Here is a 20,896-nt window from a genome sequence, read left to right as displayed (position 1 = left end):
ATGCTAGAAATCTTCTTTGTTGATCTCGTGGTATATTGCAACTGTCCGCACACTTTTGAAAGATTCTTAACTAAAAATACAGAACTGCATCACATTTTATTGGAGTTGCAAGGAACGTACTAGATGGATGGAGAAAATCCTGCATGTCAGGTGGGCGGGGCAGGAAAGCTACCTGTAGGCAGACTCTTCTCCCTTAGCTTGGTGACATAATCAACCCATAGTTGCGTTCTCTCATCTCTGGTCTTTCTCAGGAAGGATCTTTTTAGGAGGTATATTGACTGTCCCTGGTGTATTTATTCAGAGATTTACTGACTATCTTTGCTTTCTCACCCGGTAGATATTTAAGAAATAAATAAGTTGTCAAATACCGAAACTGTTGCACTGCTAAGTATTGGCCAGTACTTGGACAGAGTGCTCTGCCTTAGCGGCTTTGCAGAGCCTGTGGAGCAAGAGGGTAACTCGGTAGGGACACAACCTTGGACCCTCCATTGGCACCAGCGAAAAGCAAGAAAGATTTGACTTAAAAATAAAGACAATCCAATAAGCATCTAAGAGCATGCTTTATTGTTCTAATTATTTTGATTAACTTCTTTTGTTGTTATAATTAAGATAAAACAACTAGGCAAAAACCACACACATATTCTCTCAGTGTTAGTAGTCCTGTAAGGAAACTAAAAATGTCCAACTTCTTCGTTATATAAGAGAGACACCCCATGGAGCTGGTGACTGTCCTAAATACAACCCGACTTTTGATCTCAAGTCACTTTTTCTTTCTTTCCTGCTGTGTCCTGAACCCAGAACAGGTGGGACTTGACATGACTGGGGTCATGAGAGCATGAAGAAAGCACAGACACACAGACAAATGTACAGAAAGCTCACTGTATTTGCTCTGATGGAGTGAACCTACTTGACAACTCAGAACCTCAGGGCGTTCAGTCTGTACAACCCAGGGAGGAGTCAGCTAGTCTTGGTAGGAAGTGTCTATAGGCGAGCGGTCTCAGGTTGCAGTCATCTGGGAAGAAGCCAGGGTTGCCAGTTTTTACACACACCGGCCAGTCACTTGGACTAGAGCAGCGGTTCTCAACCTTCCTAATGTTGCTGCGACCCTTTAATACAGTTCCTCATGGTGTGGTGACCGCCAACTATAAAATTATTTCAATGCTACTTCACAACTGTAATTTTGCTACTGTTATTAATTGTAATGTAAATATCTGATATGCAGGATGTCTGATATGTGACCTCCCAAAGGGGTTGTGACCCACAGGTTGAGAGCCACTGGGCCAGAGGACAGCTTTGCCATTCTCTGAGCCTCACTCCAGGAAGGCTTTGCCAGTGTCCGTGGGTGTGAGGTACCCGTGTCCTTGACATGGCTGTGCCCATGCCAGCAGTATGCATCCACTCAGGACTTCATCCCCTCCTTATACATGCACTCAGGGCTTCACCTATTCCTTACACGGTCACCCAGACTTCATCCCCCCCTTACACATTCACTTGGGACTTTTTGGGCTTCCTACACTCCCCCAGTACATCTGCTGTTATTCCTTTAGAACGTTAAAAAGAAAAAGAAACATCTCATTCTGGTAAACTTGGCTTTGAAAATCCTTTGAATTACTTTCTTTAAAGAAAATAGTCTCAGTCTCTCTCTCTCTCTCTCTCTCTCTCTCTCTCTCTCTCTCTCTCTTTCTCTCTCTCGTTTTCGAGACAGGGTTTCTCTGTGTAGCTTTGCGCCTTTCCTGGAACTCACTTTGTAGACCAGGCTGGCCTCGAACTCACAGAGATCCACCGGCCTCTGCCTCCCGAGTGCTGGGATTACAGGCGTGCGCCATCACCACCCGGCTGGTGTTTTTCTACATAGATATATTTCCTGGATTTAGCTGTGTTTAAGATCTGGTCTCTTCTCACTTGATACTGCAGCTCTACTCACTGTGGTGCTGTGTATCACTGGGTAGAGTGCTTCAGGGGACGTCTTCCCTGCGTCTCTTGGGAACATTCTAAGAGCAGGATTACTAATCCTCAGCAGAACTTTTAGTCTTTTCCTGATGAGTCACTTTTAAAACCGGCCGCAGGTCATTCCACTTCACACGGGGGATATGAGGGTACCAGTACCATTTCAGTCACCAGGCTCTATCATGACATGAAATTACCGATTTGCTAACACGGGTTGCTCCTATAATCTAGTTGTACGTTGCTTATTTTTCTGAAATATCTGTGGTTTCCTTTTGTTTTGAGACAGGATCTCATTATGTAGCTGGGGCTGTCCTGAAATTCTCTATGTAGATCAGGCTAGCTTCAAACTCACAGTGCCCATGTAGAAGGTGTTTGCCACCATGCCTGGCTGTATTTTTCTTATGAAACATTTTTGGCAGTACTGAGGATTGAACTCAGGGCCTTATACACACTAGGCCAGCATTCTATCACCGAACATACACCCCAGCCTCTTACTAAGTTATTTTTATGAAGTCGCTGGGTAGAGGTTGCTCTGTGGAGATGCTGTGGCCTCACCTCTCCCCACCGTGACCACTGCTTTAACATCTTCACATCGCTCATGTTGAAGCTTGTTTTCTGTGTTCTGTGCAGTTAACATTGCCCCTTGAGGCAATCGCTCATCGCTCCTACGGCATTTTCTCATGTCCTGATGCTTTCTTTTAAGGTATTATCCAAAGAGATGAGTCACCCATGGAAAAAGGGCTCTCTGGTCTTCGAGGAAGGGACTTCGAGCTCTCTGATGTGTTTTATTTCTCCAAGAAGGGCTTAGAAGCCATTGTGGAAGATGAAGTGACCCAGAGGTTCTCCTCCGAGGAGCTTGTATCGTGGAACCTCCTCACAAGAACCAATGTCAACTTTCAGTACATCAGCCCGAAGCTCACGATGGTGTGGGTGCTGGGCGTCGTAGCACGCTATTGCTTTCTGCTCCCTCTGAGGTGAGTCACTGCCTGGTTGGATGACGCCACCAGCTTCCCTCTTCATTATGTGTACACTGGCTGCTTAGGAGTATGTGGAATAGATTCTGCCTCTTCCCGCCTGGGAGACACCATTGGGTGTGACCTGCAGCCAAGTGTTTGTTACCTGCACACTCCTTTTATAGTTTTTTCTTCCAAATGAAGAGTGCAGGTAGTGCATTTAACCTTCCCATCTCTCTCTCTCTCTCTCCTCTCTCTCTCTCTCTCTCTCTCTCTCTCTCTCTCTCTCTCTCTCTCTCTCTCTGTGTGTGTGTGTGTATTCCCTTTGCTCTTATAGTGGTAAATAATTTGAGGATGGAGGCAAAAGAGAAGTTAGAACAAGAAGGGATGGGTAAGTAGCTCAGTCAGTAAGGTGCTTGCCAGTCAGGCATGAGGACCTGATTCCATCCTCACATGAGCTGAGTGTGGTGGCCCATGAGTGTGATCCCAGTGTTGGGGAAGCAGAGACAGGTGGGTCTTTGGGGCTCCCTGGCCAGCCACTCTAACCTATATGGCCAGTTTCAGGTCTGTCTTAAAAACAGGTGGATGACGGTTGAACAGTAGCCCGAGAGACTGCGCTCTGATCTCCCTCCACCTGTGCATGCCCACACCAGAACACGCACTCACCTCCACACACAAAATAGCTTCATATGTGCCAGAGCACCACTGAAAAAGAGCTGCCTGCAGGAATAGGTGTGTAGAACTGAGAGGTGTGTAGCAGAGAACAAGTCCCAGAGACCCTTGCCACACTGGAAAAGCCATTCAGTAATATGTATTGTTCTATCCTATTCCATCACTGCCATTCAGTTCTTGTTTTTGTTGTTGTTGTTGGTTTTTCGAGACAGGGTTTCTCTGTGTAGCTTTGCGCCTTTACTGGAACTCACTCTGTAAACCAGGCTGGCCTTGAACTCACAGAGATCCACCTGCCTCTGCCTCCCGAGTGCTGGGATTAAAGGCGTGCGCCACCACCGCCCAGCGCCATTCAGTTCTTAGTAAAGATTCCCACACCTGGATCCTCTTTCTATTTGAGACTTGAACGCTGCCTTATCAGCACGAGACCTCAAGACAGTAGTAGATGCCACCCGGCAGGGCGATGACAATGTGGCCATGTCTCTTTATGGTGAGGGCAGGGAGCAGGCCTGTGTATCAGCCACAATGCTGGTCATCTTGCTTCATTTTCTTGGACATAACCATAGTTTCCAGGAGTTGCTACCAGCCAGCTACCATTGGCATCTGAATCTTCCATGCCCAGGTGGGTGATACTGGCCTCCTTTAGATCTAGCACAGGAGACAATGTGCTTACTTGTAAGTATCAGGCATTGCTTAAGTATAGACAGACACAAATCACTAAGTTCTGTTTCTCTCTGTGTGTGTGTGTGTTCCTTTATGTCCTAACACTGGCTTAGACTGTCTTTTGGGAATTGTTGCAGCTGTGATAGACAGGGAAATTCAGGCCTGTGTATATATACTATTGCTGGGACCTTAACTCATTGCTCCCCAATTGCGGTTCAAGTATTCTGGGGGTGCACAAAACTATGTGTTGACATTTGGGAAGGAAATACTAGAGCTTTTTTTTAGGGGTGTGTGTGGTTTTTTTTCAAGACAGGATTTCTCTGAGTAACAGTCCCGGATGTCCTGGAACTCACTTTGTAGACTAGGCTGGCCTCAAACTCACTGAAATCTGCCTGCCTTTGCCTCCTAAGGCCTGGGATTAAAGGCGTGTGCCACCACTGGCCTGCAATACTAGAACTTTTAATTTTGTTTGCTTGTTTGGTGCTTTTTGAGACAGGGTCTCATGAAGCCCAGGATGGCCCTGAACTTGCTATACAACTGAGAATTGTCTTGAACCCCTGGTTGTCTGCCTTTGTCTCCCACATTCTGTGATCACCAGCATGTGTCCCCAGAGACCTTATTTGTTAGAACCCACCATCTTTTTCTCTTCCTCTCAAAAATGTGTCATAGAGCAATCTATATATAGAGTCATGTCAGAATCAACAGATTCAACCAGACCTTATCATCCCTGCACCGTACTCCATAATTCTCTGCAAAGTTACAGGTTCACTGGTTAGGAGGCTGTGGGTGAATTCTTTAGGCTGTGTCCCTACTGTATGGCAAATGTTTGATGTAGCACGAATCTTAACAGGTCTTATTAATAAAAATCAAACCTAAAGCCAGGTATTGGGGTGAATGCTGGAAGATCAGAAAGACAGAACAGGCCACAGCCACCTCACCTTGCCAACTCAGCTGATCCTGTTTCCTCAGACTGGAAGCCTCTGGGTCCTCATCCAGAATGAATCTCAGCTGAACTGCTGCTTAAAAGCCTAAAAGCTTAACCTGCCTAGTTTCTGGTCCTCACACCTTATATACCTTTCTGCTTTCTGCCATCACTTCCTGGGATTAAAGGCTTGTGTCACCAAGCCTGGCTGTTTCCAGTGTGGCTTTAAACTCACAGAGATCCGGATGGATCTCTGCCTCCCAAGTGATAGGATTAAAGGCATGTGTGCCACCATTTTCTAGCCTCTGTATCTAGTGGCTGTTCTGTTATCTGACCCCAGATAAGTTTATTAGGGTGCACAGTATTTTGGGAAACACAATAGCACCACAGTTTGCAATAGAGGATTCTTTAGGCTGTGTCCCCGCTGTGATGTTTACAGTAGTTTTCTTCTCTTTTTTCAGGGTTACTCTGGCTTTCATTGGGATCAGTTTGCTGATTATAGGAACTACACTGGTTGGACAGCTCCCAGACAGCAGGTGATGTGTCTCTCCCATCCAGCCTCACCTCTTGTAGGACTGTCCTCTTTCCCTAGCTGTGTCCTCAAAGCTAGAATTTGGCTAGTTTGTAGGTTCATTAATGTTATGGTCTCAGCTATTTATGAGAATTCTTACTGAATTCATCTTTATAATCTTTATTTGATTTTTTTCTGTTCAAATTGAGAAGTAGCTGTTTCAAAGGAGAAGTGAAAGGAAGAAAGAAAGTGGACTGAGGGAACCAAAGGAAAAATAGAGTCTTTGGCAGCCTGGGAGGTCTAGATCAAAGAAACCTCAGCTGGTCTTTCAGGACTTTATTAGAATCTAGTGGGGTGGGGACTACTTCCTGCTAGCATTCTGTCTAATTCTCCTGGTACACAAAATGCATAGATGAGCTGGCAAGAATCACTCTTTGCTGTGAGCCGCACATTGGAGCTTTCATTGTGTTTCTTATGAGTACCCAGAACAAAGTAATAGAACGGTCTCTTTTTCTTTCAGCCTCAAAAGCTGGCTGAGTGAACTAGTGCATCTGACCTGCTGTAGGATCTGCGTTCGGTCCCTGTCCGGCACCATTCATTATCATAACAAGTGAGTGCCTGCCGTGGCTGCCCCGACCTGGGGACGGCTGTGTTCATCAGTGCTTGGGTTTTCAGAAGGAAGACAGAAGTCAACACAGTACTGTTCATAGATGGGCAGTTATGGTGTGCTGTAGGGGTGGACTTCTCATAGGTTACTCCTGGGGGGTGGATACTGCTATCCCATGGGACAGATAAGATGGATGATGGGAACTCTGGATCTGGTGGCTAAGGGTGGTACAGGTTCAAAGTCAGGTTTTGAGCTGGGCTCAATTTTGAAGATGCTGTGTGGGGTTTCTATGAGGAGGAGAGAGGGATAAGAGATATTAGGTAGAAAGAGAGACCTAGTTGACGAGAGAAAAGACAGAAACACAGGACAGCTTCGGGAGGACCTGGATCCTTATTCACTGGCCCAGAACTTTATTCAACAGGGCTTTTTATAGCAATGCCCCTTGCTAGATACAGCCAGGTGTAGACCCTTCCAAACATCTGGTACCCAGGCCTGTGGTCTAATCATCCTCTTATGCAGCCCTGCTGGGTAAAGCAAGCTCAGCTCTCACTAGGAAACTTCTGTGGGCTCCAACAACACTGCTGGCAGTCCTGGGGTACGGCTGAGGCAGAGGCCTGTTTTCCACACTTAAGTCTCTCCATGTCTAACATTCAAGTCTCTCCATATCTAACATTCTTCTCTTACCTAGTTTCTGGGATGAAGTACTTCATTCTGTTCTCTTTACCTACAGTCAGAGAATACAAGTAGCTAGGGAAGATCATTAACTAAATTAAAACCATTGTGATTGATTTCAAAATACTTTTCTCTTAATTCATTGTTATTAAAAAATTGTTATTATTTTGTTGTTATTATTTTAAATTGGTGTGGTGGCCCACACATTTTCTTAGCATCTGGGAGGCTGAGACAAGAAAACCAGATATTTGAGGCCAGCCTGGGCTACAAGAGACCCTTTCTCAACAAAGTAGCATATTATTCTTCGAACAATCAACATTAATTGAAATAGTTGTAATTAAATAAGCAAAATATGAATTATAAAGAGAATGTCATGGTTCCTCACACAACTCATCATACTACATGGGGATAATATATATTTATTGTCATTGTTTTTGAGACAGGGTTTCTCTGTAGCTTTGGAGCCTGTCCTGGACTAGCTCTGCAGACCAGGCTGGCCTCGAACTCACAGAGAGCCACCTGACCCTGCCTCCTGAGTGCTGGGATTACAAGTGTGTACCACCACTGCCCGGCAGGGATAATGTTTTAAAGATGGGCCTATGTACCAAAAAACTTAAAAAAAAAAAAAAAAATCCTAAGCAAGATAAGTCTTTACATGCTATTCTGTAAAATATCGAGTGTTTTCTGAGGTGTAGTACTTACTGTTATTTTAATTGCAGGCAGTACAGACCCCAGAAGGGAGGCATTTGTGTTGCCAACCATACATCTCCCATCGATGTCTTAATCTTGACAACGGATGGCTGTTATGCCATGGTAAGAGCAACTCAATGATATTTCAATTATGTGTATTTGTTGGACTTCAAACTAGAAAGTTAGTTTCATATTAGGAATTGGGCTGGGACATAGCAGTAGAGGTCATGCAGTATATTTATTCAAGGAACAAATAGTGTAAGAAAATAGCTGTGACAGTGAAGGTGGGAGAAGCACCTTGGCAGAACTTTGTAAAGCTGACTTCATCTTGATTCGAACATGCTAGCCAGTGTTTAATTAAACTGTATGAAACTAAAGCCATCCTCCTTAGAGTTTTACAGATCCCAGTCAGCCAATTAGTTCTCTCTTGGTAAGTGCAATTAAAAAAAAAAAACAAAAAACAAAAAAAACCTGTTTCTTTAATGAGTATCTGGCAAGAAGGCAGAATACTTGTGTCTCAGTCCAGGTCTCAGATTTTGACCACAGCCTCCCAAGAAAGCAAAGGAAGAAGCAGAAAATCCAGTAACCATGGAGTCCATAGCAAAACCAAGTCCCCAGTGTCCTAAACACAGAGTCCAAAGCAAAACCAAGTCCCCAGTGCCCTTTCTTGGGCCTGAAGAGGAACCCCACTCTGGTGTTCCCCCGAATCTTCTGTTGCTCTGACAGTTCATCTTGACATTTCCTCTTGGGTGAATCCCAAAGGCTGACTCACACTCCCCTTCTGCTCACTGGTTAAATGTGTCCTAAGGAGGTGTGGAGAACAGGATGACTAGATTCTAGATAAATGTCCTGGGCTGTCTCCTCATCTCACATCTGAGGGTTATGGATGGTAGGTCAGACTGTGAGGCAGAAGTCAGGTTTGGTTCATGGGTCAGTTTTCCACATTGATATTGGTGGTCTAGGGCGCTTTTCTGGGAAAGCCTTACTGGTCAAGTATGTGCTGTGAGTCAGTGAGGAGTGCCAGCATGCATACTGTTTTTTACTATCCATGGGTTATATGATCAGCAAGGCCTTTGTAAAAATTCCCACTTACTGCTACATGTTTGCTTTGTGTAAAATTTTAAGTCAGTGGCTTCAGACGTGGCTGAGTGATAGAATACTTGTCTAGTACATGTCAAGCCCCAAATCTATCTCCAGCACTGCCAGAAAAGGAAAAAAAAATAGTCTAAATAAAAGTACAACCTGAGGCTAGGCGGCAGCGGCGCACGCCTTTAATCCCAGCACTCGGGAGGCAGAGCCAGGTGGATCTCTGTGAGTTCAAGGCCAGCCTAGTCTACAGAGTGAGATCTAGGACAGGCACCAAAACTACACAGAGAAACCATGTCTTGAAAAACACACACACACACACACACAAAACCTGGATATGATGGCATATTCCTATAATCCTAGCGCTCGGGAGGGAGAGGCAAGAGGGTTGCTGTAAGTTTGAGGCCAGCCTGGACTACATGGCAAGTTCCAGGAGGTCAGGGCTACACTGTGAGACCCTGACATACATACTCATTTCCCTACCAAAGTAAATAAATAAGTGAAATAAAATACTGAGAATAGATAACTCTTAGATAAGTCCCCCCCCCCTTTTTTAAAAAAAGATTTATTTATTATGTATACAGTGTTCTTGCTGCAGGCCAGAAGAGGGCGCCAGATCTCATTACAGGTGGTTGGGAGCCACCAAGTGGTTGCTGGGAATTGAACTCAGGACCTCTGGAAGAACAGCCAGTGCTCTTAACCACTGAGCCATCTCTCCAGCCCGAAAAGTCCTTTTTAAATACACCATTAATTTAAGTGAGCTTTTTTTCGAACCTAAAGAATCTTTTGCCATCTTTGGGAAAAGAGATAGGAGTTGGTTGTTTATCTTTTGGTAGACTGGGAATCAATATACTTTGAAAAATAAAAGAAATGGAAAAAACATACATATGTGTCATACAAACACAATTTTGTATGTAAGCTCAATATTTAGGTACCTACCTAATATTGAGCCCACCCAACGCAGCCCTCATTGGAGCCCCAGAACGGGACTGGACTTTCCACATCAGCATTTTGTGTGTGGGGGCATGCACATTCCACCCACTGTGTTTGGCTCTCTGTGATGCAGTTAAGTCAGGCCTGAGATTTCATTGTAGGTAGGGGAGGCAGAGACCTAGGCACCTGATCTGCCTATCTCAGGTCCATCTTGTGCTTGTGAGGAATGGAAGTTATTGGCTCACCATGCAGGCTGAAGAGTCTAAAGTCAAGATGTCTAGTGAAAATCTGATTGTCCTGTCTTCATGTGTCAGAAGGCTGGAATTATAAAAGGAGGCCTGCTCCCAAGAGTATCCCACTTGTTAAGATCTTTATTTTCATTTTATATGTGAATGTCTTGCCTGTATACATGTCTGTGCATCATAGGCATGCAACTCCGTAGGAGGACAGAAAAGGCAGTGGATTCTCTAACTAGACAGTGGTTAGCTGCCACGTGGGTGCTGGTAACTGAACCCAGGTCCTCTGCAAGAGCAGCAAGTGCTCTTAACTGCTGAGCCACCTCTCCGGCCTCAGCAAGAGCCCTTTTGTCATGGCTTTAACTGTTCATTTGAGCAGAGCTGTTGTGATCCAGACCGCTCACATAGGTCCTTTCTCCAGCACTGTTGTACAGGGACTCAGTTTCTAGTCCATGGATTCCAGGGGATGTGTTCAAACTGTAGCAACTGTTTAACTAGGATTTTGTGTTTCTAAGACCACCCCCTATTTCTCCTGTGCTCTGGCCAACAAAGAATTGATGATAATACATTTGAAACTGAAGACCTCAGAATATTGTTGGTCTCTTTGTAGGTTCCTGACGTTGTTGCTTGGTTATCCCTTCTTATTTCTTCTTGAGGGTTAAAAAATGCAAACATATCATTTCATTTTCCTCTTGCCCCAAAGATGACACACTTGTCTGTTCGTTTGCCTTGCCATTTAACACCATTGTCTGGAGATCATCACTCCTTATCTGTCCTGTAAGTCAGCTGTATCCTTTGTTCAGCTGCAAAGTATTCTACTGTGTATATGCATGTGTATGTACACACTCACACACATACACTAACTCACACTCACACACATACACTCACTCACACTCACACACATTCACACACACACACACACACACACACACATCCCACCACCATCTCATTGACACCATTGGTTATTTAGACATTTAGGTAGTTTTCAATATTTTGCAATAACAAACAATACTATAGCTAATAATCTTTGAGTATGTATTTTCATTTTGCTTTTCAGGGAGAATTTCTAGAGGAGAAATGATTGAAATGGAGGGTAATTGAATATGTAATCTTGACAGCTGTTAAATGTCCTCTCTCCTTCCTGCAAAGCCTTGCAGCAGAGTGTGGGATCAAGGCTACATCCTGGTCATCTGGGTACACTTGAAATCCCAGTCCACTGAAGCTTTGATTTGCATTTCCATGATCTTGAGGAAGTTGAGGTGTCTCTGTTTTTCAGAGTTCTAGGATAGCTAGTGGAGCAAAGTGACTTTACTGTCCAGCTAGACTTTAGGTGCTGAAGAGCACATTTTGGCTTGCACTGGGCTTTGCAGATCCTTTGACTAGATTTAGACTTATCTGTCAGTAAAAGGCAGCCAATCTTCTCTCTGAGGGGAGAATAGGATTCCCTCTCTTCACAAGACCCCTAGCAGTTTTTCCATGGCTGTACCTTTATGTTTTTCTGTCTCTTCTGATACTTCTAGGTTGGACAGGTTCATGGTGGATTGATGGGGGTCATTCAGAGAGCCATGGTTAAGGCTTGTCCACACGTCTGGTTTGAGCGCTCAGAAATGAAGGACCGACATCTGGTTACTAAGAGGTAAACAGTGCAGTTCCTTGGCCTTCATTGAAGTAACAGAGAAGCTGATTGACTTGGATCTTTTGGCCAAAGGGCAAAAAACAAACACAACAACAACAACAACAATAACAACACCCAAAAAACAACCCCCCCCCAAAAAAAAACCCAAAAAAAACCCCCACCAAAAACCTTAAAATGAAAACAAAATCATGCAAAACTCTATTTTTCTGGAGTCATTAGTAGGACTGAAGTAATAGTTCTGTAGTCAGGGGGATATGTGGCTGCATGTAAACAGACTGGAGAGCTCAGATGTCTGTTTTGCTGTGACTCGAGAGCCTGACGTGGACTAGCTCTGTAGACCAGGCTGGGCTCGAACTCACAGAGATCCGCCTGCCTCTGCCTCCCGAGTGCTGGGATTACAGGCGTGCGCCACCACCACCCAGCTTTTTTTTTTTTTTTTTTTTTTTTGGAACTGAGGATCAAACCCCGGGCCTTGTGCTTGCTAGGCAAGTGCTCTACCACTGAACTAAATCCCCAATCCCTGAACTTTTAAAAGAGAACCACCTTAGAGAAAAATACCGATAATTTATTTGCTGAATAAATGATTTTTTTTTTCCTTTTTGCTGAATGGCCACTGCCACTCTGAACCTAGTTACCAGAGAGCTGATAACCACTGCTGTGCCTTTCTATCTATGACCCTCACAAAACACAATCAACTTAGTGGGAAAGGGTTGATTTTGGCTCCTGGTTTGGGGTAAGCAGTGTGTGCTCCCTTGGCTCTTGTGCTTGGGCTCGTGACTATGCAACAAGCGCTCCAGGTTTGTGGCAGAGGAAATCTGTTCACTTCATGGCGACTGGGAAGCAAGAGAGAGTGGAGGGAGCAGGGTCTCAGTCTTCCCATCAAGAGCATGCACCTCATGCTCTGCCACTTTTTAGTGCCACAAGGGGCAGCTGAACTGTGAACACACCGTTGTAGGGAGTACATCCAAACCACAGCAGATCTTCATGGAAAGGGAGGGAGGGAGTGTCTTTCTGGGGCTCCATAGAGATGAACTCACTAGGAACAAAGCTGAGGAAAAGCTTCCCCGAAGAGGATGTGCTCACATGCAGGGGTGGCCCATGTTCCTCATGAAAACCCTTTCCTTCTCTGTGGAGCCTAGGCTAGACTGACTTGTGCTAGCCTCCTGCCTCATCCTCCTGAGCACAAGGATTACTATCCCTGGCTGTGGTGTTTGATTTGATAGGAAAGTTCATCATCCTGATTCATCAGAGGAGTTTCTGACCATAATGCAGACAGATCAAAATTCCTGTTTTTTTTTTTTTTTCTTTCTTTCTTTCTTTTTTTTTTTTCCGAGACAGAGTTTCTCTGGCTGTCCTGGAACTCACTTGTAGACCAGGCTGGCCTTGAGCTCGCTGAGATCCACCTGCCTCTGCCTCCCAAGTGCTGGGATTAAAGGCGTGCACTACCAGAGCTCCCATGTTTTTTCACATGAGGAATTATCGACCCAGAGAAGGGCGGAGTGCTCATGGCACCTGGCAATCTAGAAATCTCTTTCTTGAAGCTAGCAGAGCTGGACTTGGTGGTGCACACCTGTACTGTAGGAGTTGGGAAGAGGAAACAGGAGGTCAGGATCAAACTCCATCGCTGCTAAGTAGTGAGTTCAAGGCCAGCCTGAGCTAAGGAGACCCTGTCACCTGTCACAGACAGAGTAGGCTGAAGTGACCCAAACCTACTCACTCCAAAGGAAATGAAAGCGTGCTGATCTCCTTATTCCCTGACCCCTCATTGCTTTCTCTTTGTCCCTTATTTCTCTTATGACTTTTTCTTCCTGATAGTGGGATGTGACAAACAAAAACTTTCTCATCTCTTTGTTTCTCAAGATTGACTCACAGATCCTTTATTTTTTCTTACAGATTGAAGGAACACGTCGCTGATAAGAAAAAGTTGCCCATATTAATCTTCCCTGAAGGTAAGAGACTGCCTACCAAGCTATGGCTGGTGGCAACCAACCACCTGAGGGGCACTCTAGGTTTGGCACTCTGAAAGGAAAGGATGGGTGCCTTTTCTCTTCCTGGCTTTTGATGACAGGGTTTCTCTATGTAACAGCTCTGGCTGTCCCAGAACTCTCTATATAGACCAGGCTGGCTTCAAACTCACAGAGATCCACCTGCCTCTGCCTCCTGAGTGCTGGGATTAAAGGTGTGTGCCAACACCACCTGGCACTTATTTGATTTTTTTGTTTTTTTCGAGGACAGGGTTTCTCTGTAGCGTTGGAGCCTGTCCTGGAACTCGCTTTGTAGAGGAGGCTGGCCTCGAACTCACAGAGATCCACCTGCCTCTGCCTCCCAATTGCTGGGATTACAGGTGGGCATCACCACCGCCTGGCCTTATTTGATTTTTAAGCAATTTTTTCCATAGTGGTATTAAGCAGCATGGTCTATGACTTTATAGGTATTATTTTTTTAAATGTATTAAAATCGTCAATTGCTGTGATGGGATTATTGCTGAGTGTTTAGTGGTAAAGTAAAAGTTTGCTGTTAAAATTGCTCCAAACTTGTAAATTATTTTTAAAGCAAGGGTTGACTTGTGGGGTGGCACTAAAGTATCTGCAGCTTTGATGATGTTTTAGATTATCGAAAATTAATTCCTGGGCCAGCGAGATGGTTTAATAGGTAGGGGAGCTTGCCTATAAGCCTGATGGCCTGAGTTCAGTTTTTGGGGTCCACAGGTGTAAGAGAGGCATGGCTCCCTTGTGTTGTTCTCTGACCACCAAACATATGTACCCACATAAAAAATGTAATAATCTTTAGAGCAATTCCTTTTAAAATTTTGTTTTTAAAAAGCAACTCACTCCACATCTCCTCTGCAAGGTACCTGCATCAACAATACTTCAGTCATGATGTTCAAAAAGGGAAGCTTTGAAATTGGAGGGACCATATATCCAGTGGCAATAAAGGTAAAGTCTGAGTTTTAAAGGGAGCAGTTGATTTGATTGCTAACTTTACTTGATATTGTTACAAATTTAAAGCATGCAAGAATGAGGAACATTTGTGCAGTTAGCTTCTGTGGGTCTTTACATTGTACACTTGTGCTCATTCTGTCTAGAGAGGCGATAGATACATGCATAGAGAGCTGGTAGGTGATATGTACACAGTAGGTAGGTACTTAGATACAGAGATAGGTAGATGAATAGATATAGAAAGATAGATGGACAGATGGACAGACAACATGACTATGCAGCAGACATTGTATTAATACTCAGGATATAGTGGTGGGCAAATCTGATTGATTCTTGCTCTTATTTACTTTCTAATTAAGTGCGGAGTCACATCAATAGTTTTCTTAGTGTAGCACTCTGGGCTCTACTGGCTTAGATCTTGTGAAAAATTCTGTCAAGTGAAGTAAATTCTCTTGGGGTCTGATAGGCTCCTTTATCTTACCACCTGAAAAACACTGACTTGGATGGAAGAAGCCTGCATGGGATTCATGGCTGAAATGTCTTGTCTTTCTTTTTTTCTTCAGTATAACCCCCAGTTTGGTGATGCATTCTGGAACAGTAGTAAATACAACATGGTGAGCTACTTGCTTCGGATAATGACCAGCTGGGCCATCGTCTGCGATGTGTGGTACATGCCTCCCATGACCAGAGAGGTATCACTGAGATAACGTCCAGTCCATGATGCTTTATTTAGTCAGATAACAGCAAGAAAACCTTTGCCTAAAGCCTTGGGTCTTTCCATTCCTCCCATCATGCTTTTCTTTGTTCGTAGTGAAAGGGTTGTTTCTTAGCACTATATTTAGTTCTATAAAACCAAACAAAAACAATTATGAGATATTTTATGGTGTTTAAAAACTTCATACTCAAGATGTGTAACTTTTTCACTTACCCAGGAAGGAGAAGATGCCGTGCAGTTTGCAAACAGGGTTAAATCCGCCATCGCTGTCCAAGGGGGGCTGACTGAACTTCCCTGGTAAGAGTCTTCCCAGGAGCGCTCTCTGTATATTCTGTAAATCTGCACTGGTTAGCTACAGCTTTAGCAAGAAGTACCTAGCAAAGACTTAAACAGGGTAAAGGCTTTACTCTCCCACTTAAGCACCAGAGTCCAGGCTGGCTAACGGCTTCTCCTTCATTCCTAAACCACCCTCAATAGGTGCTTCTAACTTATGGCCCAAGTGTGCACAGCAAACGGCTGGCTGGGGGCCTTTGAAAAAGGACGGACACAGCCGTCTCCATAGGTGCACATGCTAGAAATTGCACACATAACTTAAACTTGTATCTATCTGCTGTAAGTCTTGGGGTAGCAGTTAGCTGCAAAGGACACTGGGTGATGCAGTGTTTGCTCTGGATGACCATGTTCTCAGGTAAAATGAGGGTTCTTTTACTGAAGAAGGGAGAGAAAGGCAGCTTGGTTTCGGGGGCAGGGCTGTTTGTGTTCCACTGTAACTGTAACTGGATCAGAACACTTAGGAACTGGAAGAAAGGAAGTGGGTTATTTTGGTGATGGATAACTATAGCTTTCTTTCACTGCCCCCCCCCCCCCGCCCCCCAGGTAGGCTAATGTAGGTGTGTGCATTAGTCAGCTTGGGCTGCCATAACAATACCACAGAGCGGTGTCTTCACAGAATTTGTTTTCTGTAAGTTCTGAAGGCTGGAGGTTTGGGCTTCGGATGCTGCACCACCAGTCTCTGGCGAGGGCTCCTCCCTGTGTTTCAGAAGGCCACTTTCTCCATTTCTCATGAGCTTCTCTTTGTTCAAGCCTGGAGAGAGCAAGCTCTCTAGTTAGTGCCTCTTGCTATGAGGGCACTAACCTCACTCTAAGAGCTCCATCCTTTTGACCTCACCTGACCCTAATAATGCCCTAAAGTCCTCACTGTCAAATATTGTCACCCTGGGAGTTTGGCTTCCATTTATAAATTGTGACAATAGAAATATCCAGAGTAAAGCAGTGAACAGTGAGGGTTAACTGTACCCACCATGTAATAGGAGGTCGATCCCTGTATGAGTGAGCTGTCATCAAATGGTCTGTATGTCAAGTACAGCAAACTCAGTGAAGTCTCTATGTCCTTTGTGGGTGTTTCAGAACACTTTATATGATGAGTTCAATTGAGGCAATTGTAGTGTTGTTCTAGGATTTGATTTCCGTGTTAAGAACATCCTCAGTGTAGGGGCCCAGGACTATTTAGGGGCTACATCTTTAAAGATGGGCTGGCTAGCATTTTATATTCCTTTATCCAATAGTAGGGCATATCACTAAAATATATATATTTGCCCATTCACCTCGCTCGAAACCAGTTAATTTATACCATCCCAGCCTATTTCTGGCAAACACTGTGCTCTTTTTTTTGGGGGGGGGGCTGAGGATAGAACCCAGGGCCTTGTGTTTGCTAGGCAAGCACTCTACCACTGAGCTAAATCCCCAACCCCTACTGTGCTCTTTTGACGCTAATTTTTATAGGAAAAAAAGTCATTTTAGAAGTTATTATGCTAATTAGCCAAACTTTGGAAATTGGTGGAAATGAAAGTAGGTGCCAGATGAGTCCCTGGGAGTATGAATTCTTGACTAACAGCAGCTGATTTGTGTTAAGCCGCAGGCTAAGATAAACATTTTACATCGTGTAATCTAATCTGGAAATGTTAAACTGGCAAACACTGTAACATCACAAAACTCTAGGCCTGAGGCAAAAAGTGTCTTAGTGACCCTTCAAGTTCATGTGTGTAGCTGTCTTCCTCTTTCGTCTTCTTAAATCCTCTTTCCAACGCTTCCTCTTACCCGGCATGCTAGCCCTGTCTGAAGCTGTCACGAAAAGCTTGTGGCTGGGTCTGTGGTCTCAGACACAGGGAGAAAAGCAAGGGGAGAGAGAGAGAGAGAGAGAGGAGAGAGGAGAGAGGGGAGAGAGTGCATAGGCAGTCAGCCACAGGGTAGACTCACTGTCATGTCAGATTCTGTCAACAAGGATCTTCACCTGGAGTCCTAGTATTGAGAGACCAAGGCAGGAGGATTCCCATGCGTTCCAGGTCTACCTGTGATGAATAGTGAATTTCAGGCCATCCTGGCAACACAGTCAGACCTTGTCTCACAGAAACAAAACACACCAAAACAAATCCTTTGAACGTTTCCATTTCCTTTTACTGAATCATATGCCATTTTATAAACAATATTCCTTTTAACTACCTGGCCTGTTTTTCCTAAAGGAAAAGCCTTCCTGCCTTTCCAGGTATATTTTTTCACTCACCTGCTGAGTGTGAGTGAACATGTCTAGACTGATTTCTTTGCAGATGAACGAGAATCGCTGTGATTTTTTTTTTTTTGGCTCTCTCTCTCTCTCTCTCTCTCTCTCTCTCTCTCTCGTGTGTGTGTGTGTGCTATTTTTAACTTTAATTTTTTGTTTTTTTTTCTCCGTGTAGCCCTGGCTATTCTAGAACTCACTTTGTAGACCAGGCTGGCCTCAAACTCAGATCTACCTTCTTCAGCCTCCCGAGTGCTGGGACTAAAGACGCACACCACCATGCCTGGCTTTTTGCTGTATGATCTTAAGCTGGCTATTATGTGGCCACGCCTTCCTAAAGAACTAAGCTCTGCTGTGAGTGAAGTAGGGAGTTTGATAGAACTTTGAAGCCTCTAGAGGTGAGAGATCATAGCTGGGGTGGTTCACTGGGGGCAATACCAGGAGATTTAAGAACAGGCATTATTAACATCAGAAGCAGCAGCGTCTGTGTTACTGTCTAGTTTAGTTCAGGCCTAAAGAAAAAGGTTCTTCTCTCTCCTCCTTTGTTTCTCACTACTCAAAATCTGTGTAAATGCTACAGATAGTTAGAGGTGAAGAGGCTTATGTGTACAAATCTTAGGACCCAACCACAACCTACAGTTTTATTTCATGGGAACTTCCCATACTCGACCCCCTGAAAAAGTCTGTGAATGGTGGTCCATTCTCAAGTTGAAGGCTGGGCTTTAGATTTCACTCTATGGGCCTGAACATTGCCCTGGCTTCAGGCAGGTGTCTGTCTGAAGGTCAAGCACTGGCCCGGTGGCATTGAGTTCACTGTGTAACCTATGATCATTTGGCACTGTTAGAACTTGCCTAACTGGGCTAGAGTTCAATAGTCCGCATAGAAAGTAAGCAAGTTCTCAGCCCCCACCTCCAGGGGTTAAAATCTACTGTATTGTAATGGGGGAGGAACAATCCCTGGTAGCCCGCTCTCCTTCCAGCCCTTCGAGTTTCTGTTCCTTGTGTTCAAAGAAGGAAAGACACTCAGAGCCCTTACCTTATAACACAGAGAGGTCTGTAGTTCACAGCCCTGGAGAGAGTTCAAAGCTTTGAGTGGAGGAAGGCTGTTTCTACTGTGCCAACTTCTTACAATTTTGTTGTTTGATTCATCTTGAATCTGTTTTGGAATATAAAAGTATAAATATGTTTTGAATAAAAATAAAAATGTTAAACATAGGGTTAGATTCGAATAATTATTAAATAATTTATTTTAAAGAAACTTGCCTGTGTTTATAACTCATACATGGATAACACTCTTATCGTTTCATGTGTGTGTATTTACAACTTTTCACAGGGTTTCTCAGCAAGCCACAGCTAGTGAAAAACCAATGTTTGGTTTTCCAAGGGAAGAATCTGAAGAAACATCTTGGCTTTAATAATCCTTGTTTCTGTTTAAATATTGAATACAACAGAATGAAGGCTAGGGGTGTAGCTCAGTGGTAGAGCACTTGCTTAGCATGCACACAGCCTTGGGTTCAATTCCCAGCACCAGAAAACGTCTGCCTCTTTAGGGAGAAATGGCGTGCAGGCGGTATTCTGCTCCATTTTGACCAAGCTCAGAGAGCGTGTCCATTGCTCCAAGGAACACACCCTTGGTTATTTGTAGAGAGAGACCAGAACCTGCTCTTCCTGTTTCTATGAAGCGTCCTGGTACCACGAGGCACGTGCTACCATGTGGTCCCATTACTTCCCTGGCAGAGTATCTTTCCTATGTACGCCTTTCTGTCCACAGGGACGGAGGACTGAAGAGGGCAAAGGTGAAGGACACCTTCAAGGAAGAACAGCAGAAGAATTACAGCAAGATGATTGTGGGCAACGGCTCTTCCCACCTGGAGCGGGACTGAGGCGCCGTGGATGAACTGGCTTCCCAGAGCAGGCCTTCAGATGGGACATTTTATAACATCGTTTGTTGTAGTGTTTTTTGCTTGTTTATTGTTAATCTTTTCTACTGGCTGATTGTCTCTGCCTCTTCACACCAGAGGCAGAACGCGCAGGTGCGCCCCACACACGACATTTTTGTTATAGTGTTGGTTCAATGAATTACAAGGCTGATTCTTGAGTGGAAGCAGATTCTGCCTTTTGTAAAATGGTGTGTCATTGATGATTGAAATCTTTGTCTGCAAAAAAGTGCTTTGGAGCTTGTCAATAAGGTAATTCTCAAAAACAGCTCCAAACTCTGTAATTTGATTTCCCTCTCCTTTTCATTTCTTTTATTTTTATTATTTTTTATTTTTATTTTTGAGATAGGTTCTTATTTATGTAGCCCAGGCTGGCTTCAAACTCACCCAAGACTGGCCAGGAACTCTTCACTATTCCTGTATCCACTTCCCAAGTGCTAGGGTTACAGGCATGTGCCACCACACCTAGCTGTTGATTTCAATGTTGTAAGTGGTGGGATCACACCACAGCGCATTCCCATTATGGCCACAGTTATGGTTACATTCTGCTCTAAGGTTGAAAGAAAAATGGAGGGTAATTTTTAGGGGAAAGGACAAATTTGTGGTCACCTGATCTGAAAGGAATGGAATGGAGATGATTTTTCTTCAAGTGTTATGAGAGAGATGATTGGTTAGATTCTTTAAGGACCGTGTAGGAGTGGTGTTTGTTCCCACAACACATTTTATCCAGCCACAGTGGGAAAAGCACAGTTAACGTTTTTTTTGTTTGTATGCTAGAGATCTTCTTTGTCCTTTTTTTTTTTCTTTTTGGTAACAAAACATGTTTTTCAAAGGGAAGGAGCCTTTAAAGAAACAATCACACTATCTTCAGTATGAAGGAGTGAGCATCCGTGGAGCTTGCCTCCCACCCCACCAACCTCACTGTAGTGATTTAGTCCTAGACTTTCCCAGCCTTTTAAGTGGAAAACTAAGTGGTTTAATTACCTTTTGGAAACTGAGCCTTAACCTTTTTAAAAGGGAAAACAAGCATTCTCTGAGTCCGATAGCATGAGCAATATTTGATAGCAATATATTACGCTCTTAGCTCTTGAGGCTGTTAGCTCAAGAGTAACCCTGTACAGAAAGTGAACTGTCTGACTATGAATAAATTCTATATTTTTAAATGAATGTTGCATTATTCTTCCTTTGCTCCCCCCACCCCCTTTCTTGTAACAAACAAGGGTTGA

General features: G+C 44.1%; 1 protein-coding gene across 3 annotated transcripts in view; it reads left to right on the top strand.

Annotated features, from left to right (window-relative positions):
* The window catches only part of Gpat3 (glycerol-3-phosphate acyltransferase 3), a 57,685-nt gene extending 37,676 nt beyond the window's left edge, over positions 1–20,009 (top strand). For all 3 annotated transcript variants that reach the window (XM_036200603.1, XM_036200604.1, XM_036200602.1), the window contains 10 exons: positions 2,651–2,921; positions 5,616–5,690; positions 6,186–6,275; positions 7,664–7,757; positions 11,410–11,525; positions 13,419–13,474; positions 14,376–14,461; positions 15,028–15,156; positions 15,397–15,476; positions 19,505–20,009. In XM_036200603.1, the coding sequence (XP_036056496.1) occupies positions 2,651–2,921; positions 5,616–5,690; positions 6,186–6,275; positions 7,664–7,757; positions 11,410–11,525; positions 13,419–13,474; positions 14,376–14,461; positions 15,028–15,156; positions 15,397–15,476; positions 19,505–19,616 (1,109 nt within the window). In that variant the 3' untranslated portion in view covers positions 19,617–20,009. The remainder of the gene's footprint in view (positions 1–2,650; positions 2,922–5,615; positions 5,691–6,185; positions 6,276–7,663; positions 7,758–11,409; positions 11,526–13,418; positions 13,475–14,375; positions 14,462–15,027; positions 15,157–15,396; positions 15,477–19,504) is intronic.
* Positions 20,010–20,896: the final 887 nt, after the last annotated feature.

This window comes from Onychomys torridus, chromosome 10, assembly GCF_903995425.1.
Source record: "Onychomys torridus chromosome 10, mOncTor1.1, whole genome shotgun sequence".
Lineage (NCBI taxonomy): Eukaryota > Metazoa > Chordata > Mammalia > Rodentia > Cricetidae > Onychomys > Onychomys torridus.
This window is presented reverse-complemented; position numbering and strand designations above follow the sequence as displayed.